Source organism: Puma concolor, chromosome B4 (genome assembly GCF_028749965.1).
Source record: "Puma concolor isolate L17-30 chromosome B4, mPumCon1.1.hap2, whole genome shotgun sequence".
NCBI lineage: Eukaryota > Metazoa > Chordata > Mammalia > Carnivora > Felidae > Puma > Puma concolor.
In genome coordinates, this window is record NC_141673.1 from 63,771,013 (window position 1) to 63,786,315 (window position 15,303).

General features: G+C 53.0%; 1 protein-coding gene across 1 annotated transcript; it reads left to right on the top strand.

Annotated features, from left to right (window-relative positions):
• The first annotated feature begins 4,542 nt into the window (after nucleotides 1-4,542).
• On the top strand, nucleotides 4,543-13,723 carry KRT71 (keratin 71). Its single transcript, XM_025930822.2, has 9 exons — nucleotides 4,543-5,080; nucleotides 7,789-8,003; nucleotides 8,691-8,751; nucleotides 9,276-9,371; nucleotides 9,741-9,905; nucleotides 10,106-10,231; nucleotides 11,607-11,827; nucleotides 12,528-12,562; nucleotides 12,888-13,723. Exons 1-9 carry the CDS (start codon nucleotides 4,637-4,639, stop codon nucleotides 13,097-13,099), a joined length of 1,575 nt encoding a protein of 524 aa, XP_025786607.1. The 5' UTR covers nucleotides 4,543-4,636; the 3' UTR covers nucleotides 13,100-13,723.
• Nucleotides 13,724-15,303: the final 1,580 nt, after the last annotated feature.

Here is a 15,303-nt window from a genome sequence, read left to right on the forward strand (position 1 = left end):
CACAGTGGGAGTGGAGCTGAGTGCCTGGCGGGACAGCCCTCCTCCATCCTTTATACCCCAGCTCCTCTGGGGTGAGCTCACCTTTGGCCTCGCCAACTGCAAACCTGCTGAACAGCTGTCCTGCCCCCATATGAGTGGCTCTGATTGCGGCCAAGTCCCCCAGGGATTGCGCTCCATCCAGCCACCTTGGGCCTGAGTGCCGCACCTTCTTGAAACTGCGGGGAGCACAAGGGTTCGAGGGGGACCTGTGGGGGGTCCACAGACCACACGCTCACTTCCTGAGTCCATCTGCTGAGGAGGGCTGGCAGGATCGGAGCTGATGTCATCCAAACAACCCAGCTCATTCTCTCTAATTTTGGACACAATTATTTTCTCCGAGAACCCTGCCCCTCTCAATGCCTCCAGCCTCTCCCCACCCCCACTTTTCCTACCCACCCAGTAGTTCCATTCTGCTTCCTCAAACTGTATTGCTCAGGGTCTACCTGGCTCAAGAGCCTTCAATGCCTCCCTATTACATACACAGCTTGGGATCTAGGGGCCATCACCCATATTCGCCCTTTGCTAGGGCTTGCTCCAGCTGGAGGGCCCTTTCCTTACAAATGCCCTTCCTGGGCTGCTTTTGCCATTCCCCATCGCCAGCCCACCCAAACCTTTTTCCCTCAACAGACTAGAACCCAAACCCCCTCCTCCAGGCAGCCCTTGTGGATTCAGTGTCCCCAGGGCTCGCCTCCCCTCTGTGTTTTTCCTTTTTCCTTCAATCTCTAGTACCCTCTTGGATTGTACTTGATTTTCCCTTCTCCCTCTGACGCTTTCTCTGGAGGTTTATCAGACCCCAGAAGGGAGCCAATGGGTCTTGACTGGGGCCAAGAGATCACAACGAGCGTGTCACACTGATCATCACAAAAAGCTGTGTAATTAAATTCTTTGTGTAAATGAAGTAACCTGTTTGGGCTATAAAACCGTACAGATGTAATTTATTTAACAGGCAATTAAAAATTTCCTTGAATGTTTAAGGAAAGCTAGATGTTCCTGGTAACGCGGGGGTTTGATTCTCTGATCTGAGACACTTCCCGACTGTTTCACAGATGAGTAAAACTGAGGCTCAGAGATGTCCATGCCTGTCTCGGAATATAATTCCCAGCTAGAAAACTCAGTGATCCTGGTACCTTGAAGAGTGTGAGGGCAAGGTGCAGTTGGGACACAAGATGTGGGAAATTGTAGCCTGTCTCTCCTGCCAGCCCCAAGGCCTCCCAAAGCAGGGGGCTCTGCCCCATCCAGGCCCTAAGTCTCCCCAGGTCTTAATTAAGCCTAGGGCAGGGCCTTCATAACCTTGCTGAACTGTGGTTCTATCCTGGTTTCCTTCTGTCCCTCCCTTTTTCCTCCAGCAAAAACACATGCACTCCAGGAGCCCTACCTGGGCCCACCCTTCCTGTGGGTGGCCCCGAACTCTCCTCCTTCCTCTCCTATCATCATCCTCATCAACAACATTGGGTGTTCCATTCCTGATGGCTAGTATCTGATTAACTAATTCATGCTAAAGTGTTAATGACTTGTTAATAGCTCGATGAGATGCTTTTCCCAGGGACACCTGCATTTGGATGGATCCAGAAACGAAGTGCTTTGAGGACAGGATACTTTGTATTGCCCCCCACTCAGCACCTGGTAGGTGCTCAGTAAATATCTGATAAGTGGATCAATAGCAATAAATGTAATGTTTGAAAAGTGCTTCTTACTGAGTTTGGTACTTGGCAAGTGCTCGGTAGACAGTGACTACAACTACTATTATTATTATTATTATTATTTCTAGTGGCGAGTTTTCCATGATCAGGAATGGTCTGAGTGGACTGATTCCTCGAGCCTAGGATCTCTGGGGACAGCAGCCCTTTCTTGTCTTCCAACAGCAGATGACACTATATGGAGATGTACTGATCCAAACATCCTCTCCCAGAGGAGAGGAAGGAGGAGAGAGAGCAGAACAGGAGAGGACAGGTCGATTCCTAACTTCTACTTTACTCTGTACTTTTGGTACTTGAGAACATCGACTGAACACTGGATAACTAGCAGGCATATACGGAGTGCTTCCCATGGGACCGTCACAGCTACTCCATCAGGAGTTTATTATCCCACTTGTGTTGGGGAAGCTGAGGCTTGGAGAGGTTAAGCGCTGCTGGGTGGTGAGTGGGATCCAGACCCCTGGAGCCAGCTCCTGGTCTGGGCTCCTACCTGGTGGCATTCTAGGTGGATTCGGGCCCAGGAGCTCCCTGAAGATGCACCATCCATGCTGTTTGGTTAATTCTACAACAACTGTCAGTCTTCTGGCGGTTAGGAAGGGATGCCCAGAGGCTGGTCTTGGGTCCTGAGGAGAGGTACAGGGGGAGGGGTCAACTGGGAGACATGGGACCCTCACCCGGGCCCTGGGCCCGCAGGGAACACAGCAGTACAGGTGTCAATGGACAGAGGGGTCCAGCACACAGAGGAGGAGATGGGGTTGAACCAGGGTTTTACGCAGGATTTTGAAAGAGCAGAGGATATGGATGAGAAGGGATGGGGAGAAAGGTGTTCCAGGCTGGTTAGGGATAGTGTGGCAGAACTGCGAAAGCACTTGAAGATGAAGCCTGTTGGGGAGATGTCCTTGGCTGAAGCAGGGAACATCAAGGACAGGGAGAGAGGACAAGGCAGGGCAGCAGCTGCAGGGACATTGAAGGTTGGATTGGTGAGCTGCCATGCATGTCACAGAAACACACAGCCAGCCATCGAGGGGACATCGTGTTAGGACAGGTTCCAAGAGCTGGGAAAGGCCTTTAACGTTAGACCACAAGCCCCCATGTCCCCTACACTGGGCACATGCCTGGCACACAGAAGCTCTCAATAGAGGTTTACCGAAGGGAGAAAAAGAAGGATAGGGGAGGGCGGGAGGAGTAGCTAGGTGGTCTCTGATCTGGAGAACCTTCTACTTTCCTTACAAAGGAAACCTGAGATGACGTGACACAGCCTTCAGAGGGACCTCATGGGGGCTGCCCACAGAGCCACTGTCCTTCCAGAACACACTAAGAACATGCTAAGGGTTAGGGAGATAAAGGGGGGGCTCAGCTTTGGGCTGGGATGACCCAGGAAGACCTCTGGGAGAGGGAACAATAGAGCAGAGGTGGTGAAAGGGGAAGAGGGAAAGATGGATGGATGCCGGAGACACAAGGTGGGAAAGAGAGAAGGGAGGAAGAGAAAAGTTCTGGTAAGCCAGGAAGACAAAATGGCAGCGGGATGGGTAAAGAGGAGCATGGGGGAGGAAGAGGGAATGGATTCCAGGCCAACTCCTAAACAGAGTGAGAGAGCCCCATACCAGCTTGGTTCCAGATTTTTCTCTCTCCAGTGGCTTCACCCAGCCAAGAGTCACGGCCCACCTTGGGGTCCCAATAGAGATCATTGGGTAAAGGCAATCTCTGGGGACAGAGCCGGCCACAGGCAGAACAGGGGTCTTGGCAGCAATGGCATTCACGGGGGAGGACTGGGGCCCGGGTCAAGAGTCAGGCATCTGAGATGGCAGGGACAGCAGGCAGAGTTTGGGGCAAGGATCGCAGGCTGGAGCAGGACAGCAAGGTACTCACTGGGCTTGTGTGGGTCTGAAGAGATGCATAGGAGTTCCGTTTCACCTGGACAGCAGTTCCTCCACTTGAACTCTAAACAGATGGTTCCTGTCCTCAGCTTGTTCCTGCTCTTACTAACAGATACACAAGACAGAAATGAGCCAACGGACCACCCAGGAGTCCTTCCTTGAAGCCTCCAGGCCCAGGTGAGCCTCTCTCTGCCATCTCCCTGCCTCCTCTGAGTTGACTCCCTGAATTTTCAGCCACCTGCTCCAACTCCCTCCTCCTTTTCTTCATTCTGTCCAGTGTTTGTTACTAGACATCAATTGTGCCTTGCACAGCCTCCAGCCTGCCTTATTGGAGCTTGAGAGTCATGAAGTGTGGAGACCCCATTTCCTGGAGAACTGACGGAAGCCTATGACCCCTCATGTCCTCATGAGGGTCACTCCATCCTTCACACCCCAGCACATAGGGCCACTGTCCTCTCTGGGTTAGAGGAAGAGGCCATCAGTGGGGTGTGTCTCCAGGAGACCAGAATGAATGGTCTCTTTCCGGTAAAGACGAGGACACACCTATGGTTGGAGCCCCCAGACACTCTACCCAGGAGCCTACTCTGTCCAGGAAAGCCCATATCCTTCCAGCTCCCTGAGCCCCCAGGAGGAAGCCCATAACCCAGAGAAGTTTAGTCGGGATGGTGAAGTGCCAGTGACATCCCCCTGGAGAGGCTGGGGCCTGGGGCAAATTACCCTATAACAGCAGGTTAATTAGATAAAACCCAAATTACATGAGCAAGGCTTGCAAGCCCAGCAATTTGAAGGTTTCATGTTGTTTCAGAGGTGGGGAGGGCTTGATCTCTAGCTCAGCATAGAGAAAATGACTTCTTGCTCCCAGGCAAGCCAAACCCATGAATTAAGCTCTTGACTGCCCATCCACGAGCCCCAATGCCAAGCACATATAAGGAAGGGTGCCCCGCCAGTCCTCACTGCAAGCTGCAGAGCCCGTGTGGGACTTGGCCTTCACCCCTCCTGCATCTGACCTCCATCTCCACCAGCAGCATGAACCGCCAGTTCACCTGCAAGTCGGGGGCTGCCGCCAAGGGGGGCTTCAGCGGCTGCTCAGCAGTGCTCTCAGGGGGCAGCTCGTCCTCCTACCGGGCAGGGGGCAAAGGGCTCAGCGGGGGCTTCGGAAGCCGGAGCCTCTACAGCCTGGGGGGCATCCGGAACATCTCCCTCAACATGGCCAGCGGCAGCGGCAAGAGTGGTTATGGATTTGGCCGGGGCCGGGCCAGTGGCTTTGCTGGCAGCATGTTTGGCAGTGTGGCCCTGGGGCCCATGTGTCCAACTGTGTGCCCACCTGGAGGCATCCATCAGGTCACTGTCAATGAGAGCCTCCTGGCCCCCCTCAACGTGGAGCTGGACCCTGAGATCCAGAAAGTGCGCGCCCAAGAGCGGGAGCAGATCAAGGCTCTGAACAACAAGTTCGCCTCCTTCATCGACAAGGTGGGTCTAACTTCTCTTCTCTTCTTAGAACATGAGCTTTTGTTACAGAGAAGGGATTCTCTGGTTTAACCAATCCTGACTCTTTCATGTAAATTCTTAAGACTAAGCGTTAACCACAGAGTAAAGCCTACACCCAGGACACCACAATTCACATCCGGACCACACACTGGCTAATCGGGACCACTGATAAGATATACCTGTATTTGCTGGCTCCCTGGGGTTAGAGGACTGTGCTCCTCTGGACACTGAAGTTATTTGGAAACTGTCCAGGCCTTTGAGCTGGCTTCTCCCTCACTTTAGACAAACCACCTTTGTTCAGAGGTGACCATCTTCATGAAGAAGGTGACTCTTCTTTCCATGTCTCCAGACTGCTTCTCCTCAGGTTAGCTATGAGGAGGCACAAAACAGGTGTTTTCTTTCATCAGGGTGACTTGTTTAAGGTTCCTTGCATAATCTTTCCTAAGAGAAGACAGAGGTAGGTCTGTCTCTGCTGGCAGAGGCTCATGGGGGGTACTGGCAGGAGCTCCAAAGGGAAGATCCCTGCTTCTTACTCAAGGGTCGGCTTGGTGCCATTGCTAAGCCTGGGGTCCATGCAGGCTGTGTGTGGGGAAAGCCAGTGAGAGGGAATCTGCCCCAGAGCAACCAGGAAAGCTTGTCTTTTTCCCATCCATTGCGAGCAGATCTCCTCCACTAGTCATTTGACTCATGGATCAGAAGCATCAGAGTTTGGTCATTCCCGGGTGGCTCGGCCATGGGAATTTTTTTTTTTTTAGTTGGCTAAGGAGAGCCAGAGGCAGAAGAGTGCAGTGGGAAAGATGTCTCCACACTGCTCTGAGGTCAGACCTGGCTTCCACTCCGGCCCCATCACTTTCCAGCTGTGTCTTGGCTAAGCCAGCCACAGAGCCAGCCATGTAGAGAGTTATTTATCTCTGCCTCTATGTCATCTTCGCAATGCAGATAATAGCCTACTTCTCGGGGTTTGTCGCCAGGTTTATAAAAGAAAATGCTTGTGAAGATCTTGGCACAGTGCCGCACACGTACTCCCAAATGGTGGTTATTGTTACTGTCATTTTTATCTTCAGAGAGATCAGGGAGGGGTGTTGAGAAGAGGAGGAACCACAGGTCTGGAATAGGCCTCAAGGCATCATGCAGTCCAGATAAGCCCCTGACTTTTGGTAGATGAGCAATTATTACTCCCATTCTATGAGTCAGCAAAAGCATGGAGATAAATGCCATGCCAGGGTTTGGCATCTGGGGTGGGGATGGGAAGGAAGGAAAGTGAGACTGTACTGGGGATGGGGGGCTACACTGGCTATGTGGCAGTTAGGCACCAAGGACGGGTCAGCCCAGGACAAAGCCTATGGTTGAAATGGTCAGTGGCCATCGGAGCCTACTCCCGTCCCCCAGCTCTAGACGCCTGCTCAGAGGATCCCTTGCTCACCTCAGGGGCCAGCACTGTCTCTGTGGCTCTTTATTCCTCCAAACCATTTCACATTTGGAAGATCAAAGGGCTCTGAGGTTTGGGGTTTGGGGGTCACATGGGAGTGGACTGACCTTTGGCTGGGCTGGTCAAACCCCATTAAGGGGCAAAGTCTGGAGACATGGAAAGAAGAGTCACCTTCTTCATGAAGACGGTCACCTCTGAACAAAGGTGTTTTGTCTGAAGTGAGGGAGAAGCCAACTCAAAGGCCTGGACAGTTTCCAAATAACTTCAGTGTCCAGAGGAGCACAGTCGCCTAACGCCAGGGAGCCAGAAAATACGGGTATATCTTATCAGTGGTCCCGATTAGCCAGTGTGTGGTCTGGATGTGAATTGTGGTGTCCTGGGTGTAGGCTTTACTCTGTGGTTAATGCTTAGTCTTAAGAATTTACATGAAAGAGTCAGGATTGGTTAAACCAAAGCAAGACTGGATAATCTGCTGGGGGCAAGCAGTTTGGTGGCTGATCTCATCTCAACACTGAATCCCTGATGGTTTTCTGAGGTCCTGTGTTTATGACGATAAGGAACACAATCTTATTTAGACACTGGCTGTGCTCATGTGGATTAAGTCACATTTAAAAAATTGTACTGCCCCAAACCACACAAGCGAGCAATAAGTAGATCCCCTCCCTCTGGTCAGTTTCCTGGCCCAGCGAATCCACAGTGGCATGGGGAGTACTGCCCATCATGCCCCACGTGCCATTTTTGCCCTGTGGAAGATGGTTCTGAGGGGCAGAACTAGGGCTGAGGGAGGAGGACATGGGCAATGAAGGAGTTGGAGCCTGATGCAGACATTTAGATTACCTGGAAGCCCTTTGAGCCTTGTTGAACTTGGCATGTTATAAAATGAAGGAGAGACTCCCATCTTCAGCAAGGTCAAGCTTTCCAAAGATGGACCCAGCCTGACTCTGTCCTAGTATTTTTTAGGCACACACCTGCCCTGAGTCGGTTTGGCCATAGTGGGTTCTGAGCGACTGGGTGCATGAGTTACAGGGACACATGTCTGGGCTCCCTCACTTATCAAACCATTGGACCTTGGAAAGAGGCTAAATTCTCTATGGCTCAGTTTCCTCTCCATTAAGTGGGGTTCATGATTTGCCCACCTCATGCAGCTGTCATGAGGAGAAAAGGAGAAAATGCAGGCAGAGTGCTTTGCACAGTGCCTTGTGAAAGACAGGTGTGACTGTTTCCACGGGGGGCTCAACAGTTTCTGTCCTTTGGGTCCCAGGTGCGGTTCCTGGAACAGCAGAACCAGGTGCTGGAGACCAAGTGGGAGCTGCTACAGCAGCTGGACCTGAACAACTGCAAGAACAACCTGGAGCCCATCCTCGAGGGCTACATCAGCAACCTGCGGAAGCAGTTGGAGACACTGTCTGGGGACAGGGTGCGGCTAGACTCGGAGCTGCGTAGCGTGCGGGACGTGGTGGAGGACTACAAGAAGAAGTGAGTGGGGAAGGGATCTTGCTGCAGCTGGACAGCTGCCCCTTTCCCTTTGAGCTCCCTCTGCAGGAGTGGCAGCTACCCCAGCTGAAAGGTGTTGGAGGTGAGGGGCAATGTTCCTTGTCATACCAGGCAGAATTACTCCCACAAAACTCTGGAACTTGATTCTCCAGCCTCTGATCTGGCACATAGGACAGATGTCCAGGTAGCTGGATGGTGGTCAAACGATTATGTCTGGTTGGGTGAGGGAAACCTTGGGTAAGCCACTCAGAGCTCCTGGGTCTTCACTGGTAAAGGGGACTTACATCCATCTGCCTCCCCGAATGGCCAAGAGGAGTAACTAAGGAAACACCCCCATTCATTTGAAAGGCTTGATTCAAATTTTCAAATTTGCTCCTTGCTCCCTCTGAGATTTCTCACAGAACATTTGCTCCACGTGTTCCTCCCTCATTTTTGTACCTATATCTTCAACAATCTCCTTTTTTCAAACTTGGTTACTGTGTCCCCTCCTCCAGGAAGCCTCCCTTGCCTGGCAGCCCCAGCAGCCCAATACTCTGTGGCCCATTAGCATCTGTCCCCTCAAATGGGCACACTGCCTCTTGTTCAGAGTCTTTCTTGAGGGATGAGGGTTCTCGGTGAGAGGGTTCTAAGTGAGACGCATTGACCAGCTGAGCCCTGGCTTTCCTGCAGGTATGAGGAAGAAATCAACAGGCGGACAGCTGCAGAGAATGAGTTTGTGCTGCTCAAGAAGGTGAGGGGGAAGGCAGGCCTTGAGTCCGGGGCTGGCCTGGGACCAGGGAAGGCTGAGCCTACCAGTGTGCTCTGCTCTCGGTGAAAGAGAGGCAATTGGAAAATAATGAAGGGGGCCAGGGAAAACCACAATGGACTACCCAGAGAGGGAATGAAAAGGCAGAGACAATAATGGCCTCCCTGAGTGTTTCACGTGGACAGGGTTTGTCCACAACAAAGAACAGCAGAGGATGACACACGGGGGCTCCCCAGAGACCACGGGGCTTGACCTAGACGTCAGAAGGATGACTGATGGCTGGGGTTCCAGCTGTCTGGCTGGGGCTCCCTTCCTCAGAGGGGAACCCCATTCCTGCTGAGAGCATAGATTCTCAGGATGGGGCAGGACTGGCCCTTCTGTTCGTTCCTGTCCTTTCCCATGAGCCTCTCAGAGAGAAGAGGGAAGCTATTTCCATGTGCAGGGCACCCAGGCTGGGGTTGGTGTTGTCTTCTTGGTAGTGACCGAGGGATGGTGGGGGCATCTTTCAGGACGTGGATGCAGCTTATGCCAATAAGGAGGAGCTCCAGGCCAAGGTGGACTCCATGGATCAGGAGATCAAGTTTTTCAAGTGCCTCTATGAAGCCGTAAGTCTGTCTCTCCACCCACCCCTCTGAGGGCAGCCAGCGGGTAAAACTCTGTTCTGGGGGCTGGAGGAGGCTCCCCTCTCTCAGGGAGGCCCCCTGGTTGGCCATTCATCTCCCATTTTAGCCCCAAGAAGCTCCTAATCTGCACCCTCTGGGTGGGAAGGAAATAGTCCAGGTCCTGGCTTCATGGTGGTGGGAGTCTGTCTGGGGCCTGAAGGGAGCTCACTTTGCCCAGGGAGCAACAGCCTTGGTTCAGAGCCTCTAAGTTAGCGTCTCCTGGATTTGCTAACCTTGCTTGGTGGCGGTGGGTGAGGGGTGGTGTTGGCCTCCTATAGTCAAGTTCTGAGACCAGCCCTGTTTCCCATGTAGGAGATCGCTCAGATCCAGTCTCACATCAGCGACATGTCTGTCATCCTGTCCATGGATAACAACCGGGACCTGAACTTGGACAGCATCATTGACGAGGTCCGCGCCCAGTATGAAGAGATCGCCTTGAAGAGCAAGGCTGAGGCTGAGGCCCTGTACCAGACCAAGGTGAGCTGGGCTGAGGCAGGACCAGGGAGGGCAACTCCAGCAGGCATGAGGGCTGGGCCTGAACACTCCCAGAACAGCGACCATGTCCAGTTAAGTGTCCAACATGCCCTTCCCCCATGACATCACCCATCCCAGACATCCTGTACTCCCATGACACATGCATCATGCTTACCTATGGCTCTGTACTTTGGGGTCCCCAGTTCCAGGAGCTGCAGCTGGCAGCTGGCCGGCATGGGGATGACCTCAAAAACACCAAGAACGAAATCTCGGAGCTCACCCGGCTCATCCAGAGAATCCGCTCAGAGATTGAGAATGTGAAGAAGCAGGTGAGGGGACCGGCTACTGATGGCCCAGGGCAGGAGGGCAAAATTGAAGGGGGGATGAGTTGGCCAAGGATATAAGCCTCCCAGATCTCTGCCCACGAGAAGAAAGGAGACAGTGAGGTCACTGTCTTGAGTACTTAGAGCAAACATCCCTGAGGCATCTCATCTCCTACTCACCCCAAGGACCTCTGCTTCGAAGCCTCTCCCACAGGAAGCCTACTCTCATTCTCCAGAATGGACTAGGCCCACACCCCTGTTCCCTCTTTCCTAGTCACATGCTCTGCCGGCACCTGGACTTCTCTTGTCTTGTCACTCTTTGACAATTGCCTGATACCAGCCTGTCCCGTCTTCCACTAGACTGGAAGAAGGCAGGGAGCTGGCTGCTTTGTTCCCCATTGTTTTCCCAGCATGGAGCATAGTGCCTGGCACATAGTAGAAGCTTAATAAACATTTTTGGATTAAATGATTGGTAAGTGGGCTCAGACAGCACCCATTAAAGTGCTTTATTAAGGCCTTGCTTGGAACCACTCCCAGGAATATAGGCTGCAGTCTTGGCTTTAAGGTGAGAAGACAAGATGCATTTGTATAATATCAATAGCAGCAGCTCCTATCATTTTATCAGATTGAATCGTCCCAAAGACTCTATGAGGCAAGCATTACCCATTGTTGCAGATGAGACTGAGGCTCAGAGAAGTTAAGAGGGTTGCAAGCTGGCAAGTGGCAGAGCTGTGATCGGAATCAACTGTGGCTCCTAGTCTAGTGATCTTTCCATCTGCCCCTGGGCTCTAACACTTAGTGGCTCTGTGATGTGGGACAAGTTCATTATCCCTTCTGCACAGGACTATGTGGGCTTAGGTACATAAAATGCATATAAAGGGCTGAGTGCAGTACCAGACATATGGTAAGCACTTGGGAAATAATAGTTGATTCTGGGAAATCTACTTCCCTGCACTCCTTGTCGGTGGTCCTATGCCCCTGGGTGGCCACTATCATTGTATCTACAACACCATATTCCAATGGTCTCTCCTCCCAGACTTTGAACAGTTCCAGAGCAGAAAGCCAATCACATTCTTATTCATTTTGTATCCTTGGCACATGGGTGGCCAAGTAAATGTCTTTGCGATGAACTGACGTGGTACTGAATTGGCCACGATCGCCCCAGGAGGGCAGGACGTGCTATTTTTCATCACTACCAATGCCTAAACACGAGTGGAGATAGCCAGCTCCAGGAAGGGCCCTGGCCTAGAAGAGGAATGGGAGGTGTGAAGGGTGGAGGTGGGCATCCCTGCCCGGGAATCAGCAAGAGCTAGTGAGATTTGGATTTGGATGACTCGAATTACCCCTTCCAGTTTTTGAACTTCTCCAACTCCCTGTTTAGGCTTCCAACCTGGAGACGGCCATCGCCGATGCCGAGCAGCGGGGCGACAGTGCCCTGAAGGACGCCCGGGCCAAGCTGGACGAGCTGGAGGCCGCCCTGCACCAGGCCAAGGAGGAGCTGGCCCGGATGCTGCGGGAGTACCAGGAGCTCATGAGCCTGAAGCTGGCCCTGGACATGGAGATCGCCACCTACCGCAAGCTGCTGGAGAGCGAGGAATGCAGGTGTGTGTGTGTGGGTGCTCTGGCAGGAGAGCCCCGGGGATTTGAGAAGGATGAAAGCAGAAAGCTTAGCACACTCTCCAGAATAAGATGCGTTCTTGGTGGTGAAGGGGTGGCAATGATGGGAATAATAACAGTAATTAATAACACCTGCCCTGGCGTGAGCGCTCACTTCATGCCAGGCGCTGTGCTTCAGGGATTAGCTCCTTCGAGCCTGGCGTACTTAGCATAACACCCAGCTCCCCAACCAAAACCAAAACCAAAACCAAAACCAAAACCAAAAACCCCAGAACCCAAACCCATTACTATGTTAGACCGTCTAGTTCCACTTTCCTTATCTGTCCAGGTATAAGGTGAACTTGTCAGAGATGTCCCAGGGCAGCCATTCCCATTTCCCCACTGTTCTCAGCAGACAGGAAAGACTCAGTTCCTGGGCCTGACCTTGGGAAGTGTGCATGACACCCTACGTGTGCACCTGGTGCCGACTGCAGTTTGACTTGGGTTGTTGCCCGGTTACCCCAAAGATTCAGGGGCAGCGCCCAGAGCTTTCCAAGCTCTGCTTGTTCCAAAGAAGCCCTGGAATTTCCACAGGTGCCCACTGGGTTCAGAAACCCACATCAGGCTGTTGGGGACACTGGCTTTGAGGTCAATAGATTGTGGGTTGGATGGCTGCTTGGTCTTATTTTATTTCTCTCCCTAACAGGATGTCAGGAGAATTTCCCTCCCCTGTCAGCATCTGTAAGTACTTGTATGCTTGGACCTAAAGCTGTAGAATCTGCAGACCAGAAAGGGCCTTAGTCCCCCCACTGTGTGTATACATGAGCACCTAAGGATCAGAGAGCAAAAAACCTTGAAATCAAACAGCCAGATGGCAGAGGCATGGCCAGCAATCAGGTCTCCTGGATCCCAGCCCAGGACTGCTTCCTCCTTATCCAAACTGCATGTGGCTATAACCAAAGCCCTCACCTAACCCATCGTCCCAAGAGGCCCCTCTGTCCCAGGGAAGGGTAACCTCCTCTGGTTCTGCCCCCTGAGGGGAGCTGACCCTGCTCTCCCTCTGCAGCCATCATCAGCAGCACCAGCGGCAGCAGTGGCTATGGCCTCCGGCCCAGCTCTGTCAGCGGCGGCTACGTGGCCAACAGCAGCAGCTGCATCTCGGGCGTGTGCAGTGTCCGCGGTGGGGAGGGCAGGAGCCGGGGCAGCACCAGCGACTACAAGGATACCCTGGGGAAGGGCTCCAGCCAGAGCGCATCCTCCAAGAAAGCCAGCAGGTAGAGAGGGCCGTCCGATGCCCTCCTGCCACCCGTGCATCCCCAGCTGTCTCCCACACACGCTCTTCCCCAGCCCACCAGCAGCCCCTTCTCTACCCAGCCCTGCCCTCGTACCTCCAGTGCTGGCCTTGGCCATCCACTTCTCCCAGCCGGTGTCTTCCTGAGCCTGGACAGGTGTGGATGACTAAACCTGGGGAAATTCCTCCTGGCATATGCCTGGCACTACTTTCCTTGGCTGAGGTCCCCCACCTATGCCATCAGCTCGGCTCCAGGCTCCCAGACTTCTGCCCTCTACATCAGCTTCCAGCTCAGTCGCTAAATACTCTGTCTGGCTCCCTGGGGCTCACACCGAGCCCCAGCTCTCACACTGGGGCCTTTGTCCCAGCTCCTGCCTAGGCTAGTGGCTGGTTCTGTGTTCAAGACAAGGAGGACTGAAGGACAACAACCAAGAGAAGCCAGTCCCCATCCCACCTTGGCTCCATCTCATGGCTCACTCTGAGCGGGACCCAGTACAACTCAGCATCTCTCTTCACTCTCCTGTGTCCAGAAGCAGAGAAGAGGAGGCCCTCTGCATCCCCTTTCTTCTTAGAACCCTCCTATCGCATCGTCAATAAACAGCACAATCTAATGGCTTGGTGTCTGAGTAGTCAAGGTGTGTGCACATACTCAGTTCCTTGGGTACTCACTGGAGCAGGCACCACACAGGCACACACAGACACACACACAGTACACACTGCATATTACCTGTGCAGCCCACAGTTCTGTGTTAATTTTTTCTGCGGAGCAGGAAAAGGAGTTCTCAGAGCACACGTGGCCCAGGGGCTAGGCAGTGTTGGAGCTGCAGGGGAATGAAGCATGGGCTGACTTTGGGAGGAGGGAGAGAGAAGAAGAGGGAGAGAAGAAAGGAAGAATAGAGGAAGGGGGTGTGTGCAGTGTGGTTTGTGGCTTTCAACAAAAGAATTACCTGTGTCTACTGACAGACATGGTCCTGCTCCCGACTGGGACCCTGGCCTCCATCTAAGAACTGGTTCTTTCCTAGAGGGAAGGTAGGGGTTTGGCAGGCAGGTGTCTGTATCTGTTCAACTCTTTCCTCGTTGCTCAGAGGCCTGGCCTTTTGGGAGAGGGGTCGCTCAGAAAGGGTGGAGCTTATGGGGACCCCACACTTGGGGCCTGTAGGATGTCCATATGGGGAACAAGTTTTTGGAGTCTGAGGCTGGACTTGGGAGAAGTGAGTTGGGGGTCAGGGTAGGCTATAAATTTTAGTGACTGTACAGTTGGCTCCCGCCCAGATGGCTGTCTACCCTGGGGTGAGGAGAGGTGTAAGGAAGACAGACATACCCCCCACCCCCAGCGACAAGCATGAGCTGCCAAACCTCAGTCAGGAAGTCCTTGGGGGCTTGAAGAGCTTACAAAATTGGAGGTAGAGGGATTGGAGAAAGGGATGAATGGGCTGGGTTGGCAGACAGAACTTTAGAGTAGTGGTTGGGGCTTAGCCCAAGGCCACCAGGGCCAGCCTCAAACCCCTGCCACCCAGGAGGTGGCCATCAGCTTCAGCCTCTCACCTCTCTCAACTTGGAAGTCAACACCACCATGTGGGTGGAGGAGGATGAACAGATCAAGACTCAGCAGCAAGTTTGCTTCACTGGTCAACATGGTGAAGCCTGTGTGTGTGTGTGTGTGTGTGTGTGTGTGTGTGTGTATTTTCAGAACTGGGTAGAGACACTGTCTTTCAGAACTGTGCCTCAGCAAAGGATCCACATACACCTGCTGCCTCTGCTACCTTTGCAGAAGTAAGAACTGAGGTTCTGGGATAGCAGAAAGACCTTTTCAGCTGAGAGGCTTAGAAGAATTCTAGATTCTCAAATGGGGCCGGGGCGGGGTTGGGGGGGATGGAGGCTGCTTCTCTAGATCCTGCTGGTTTCTCATCCAGATTTGGAAAGGAAGTGAAGAACTCTCCCATATCCCTTTGTGCCCTATGGCTCATGGGGGTCTCCCGGGTGGGCAGGGTTATCCTAGGTTTTGAGTTCATTTTCTAAAGCAGCAGATCAAGGTGCTGTAGGCTGAGAGGAGCTTCCTGCAGGAGACAGTCAGGAGCACCTACCGAGGCCCAAGTTAGTAGAGACTCAAGTTACGGAGCTTGGCAGGTGCTGGAGTGAGGGATCTCAGCTGGCTGTGGGCGACAGACCAGGTAGGAGTTGCTGGATGACT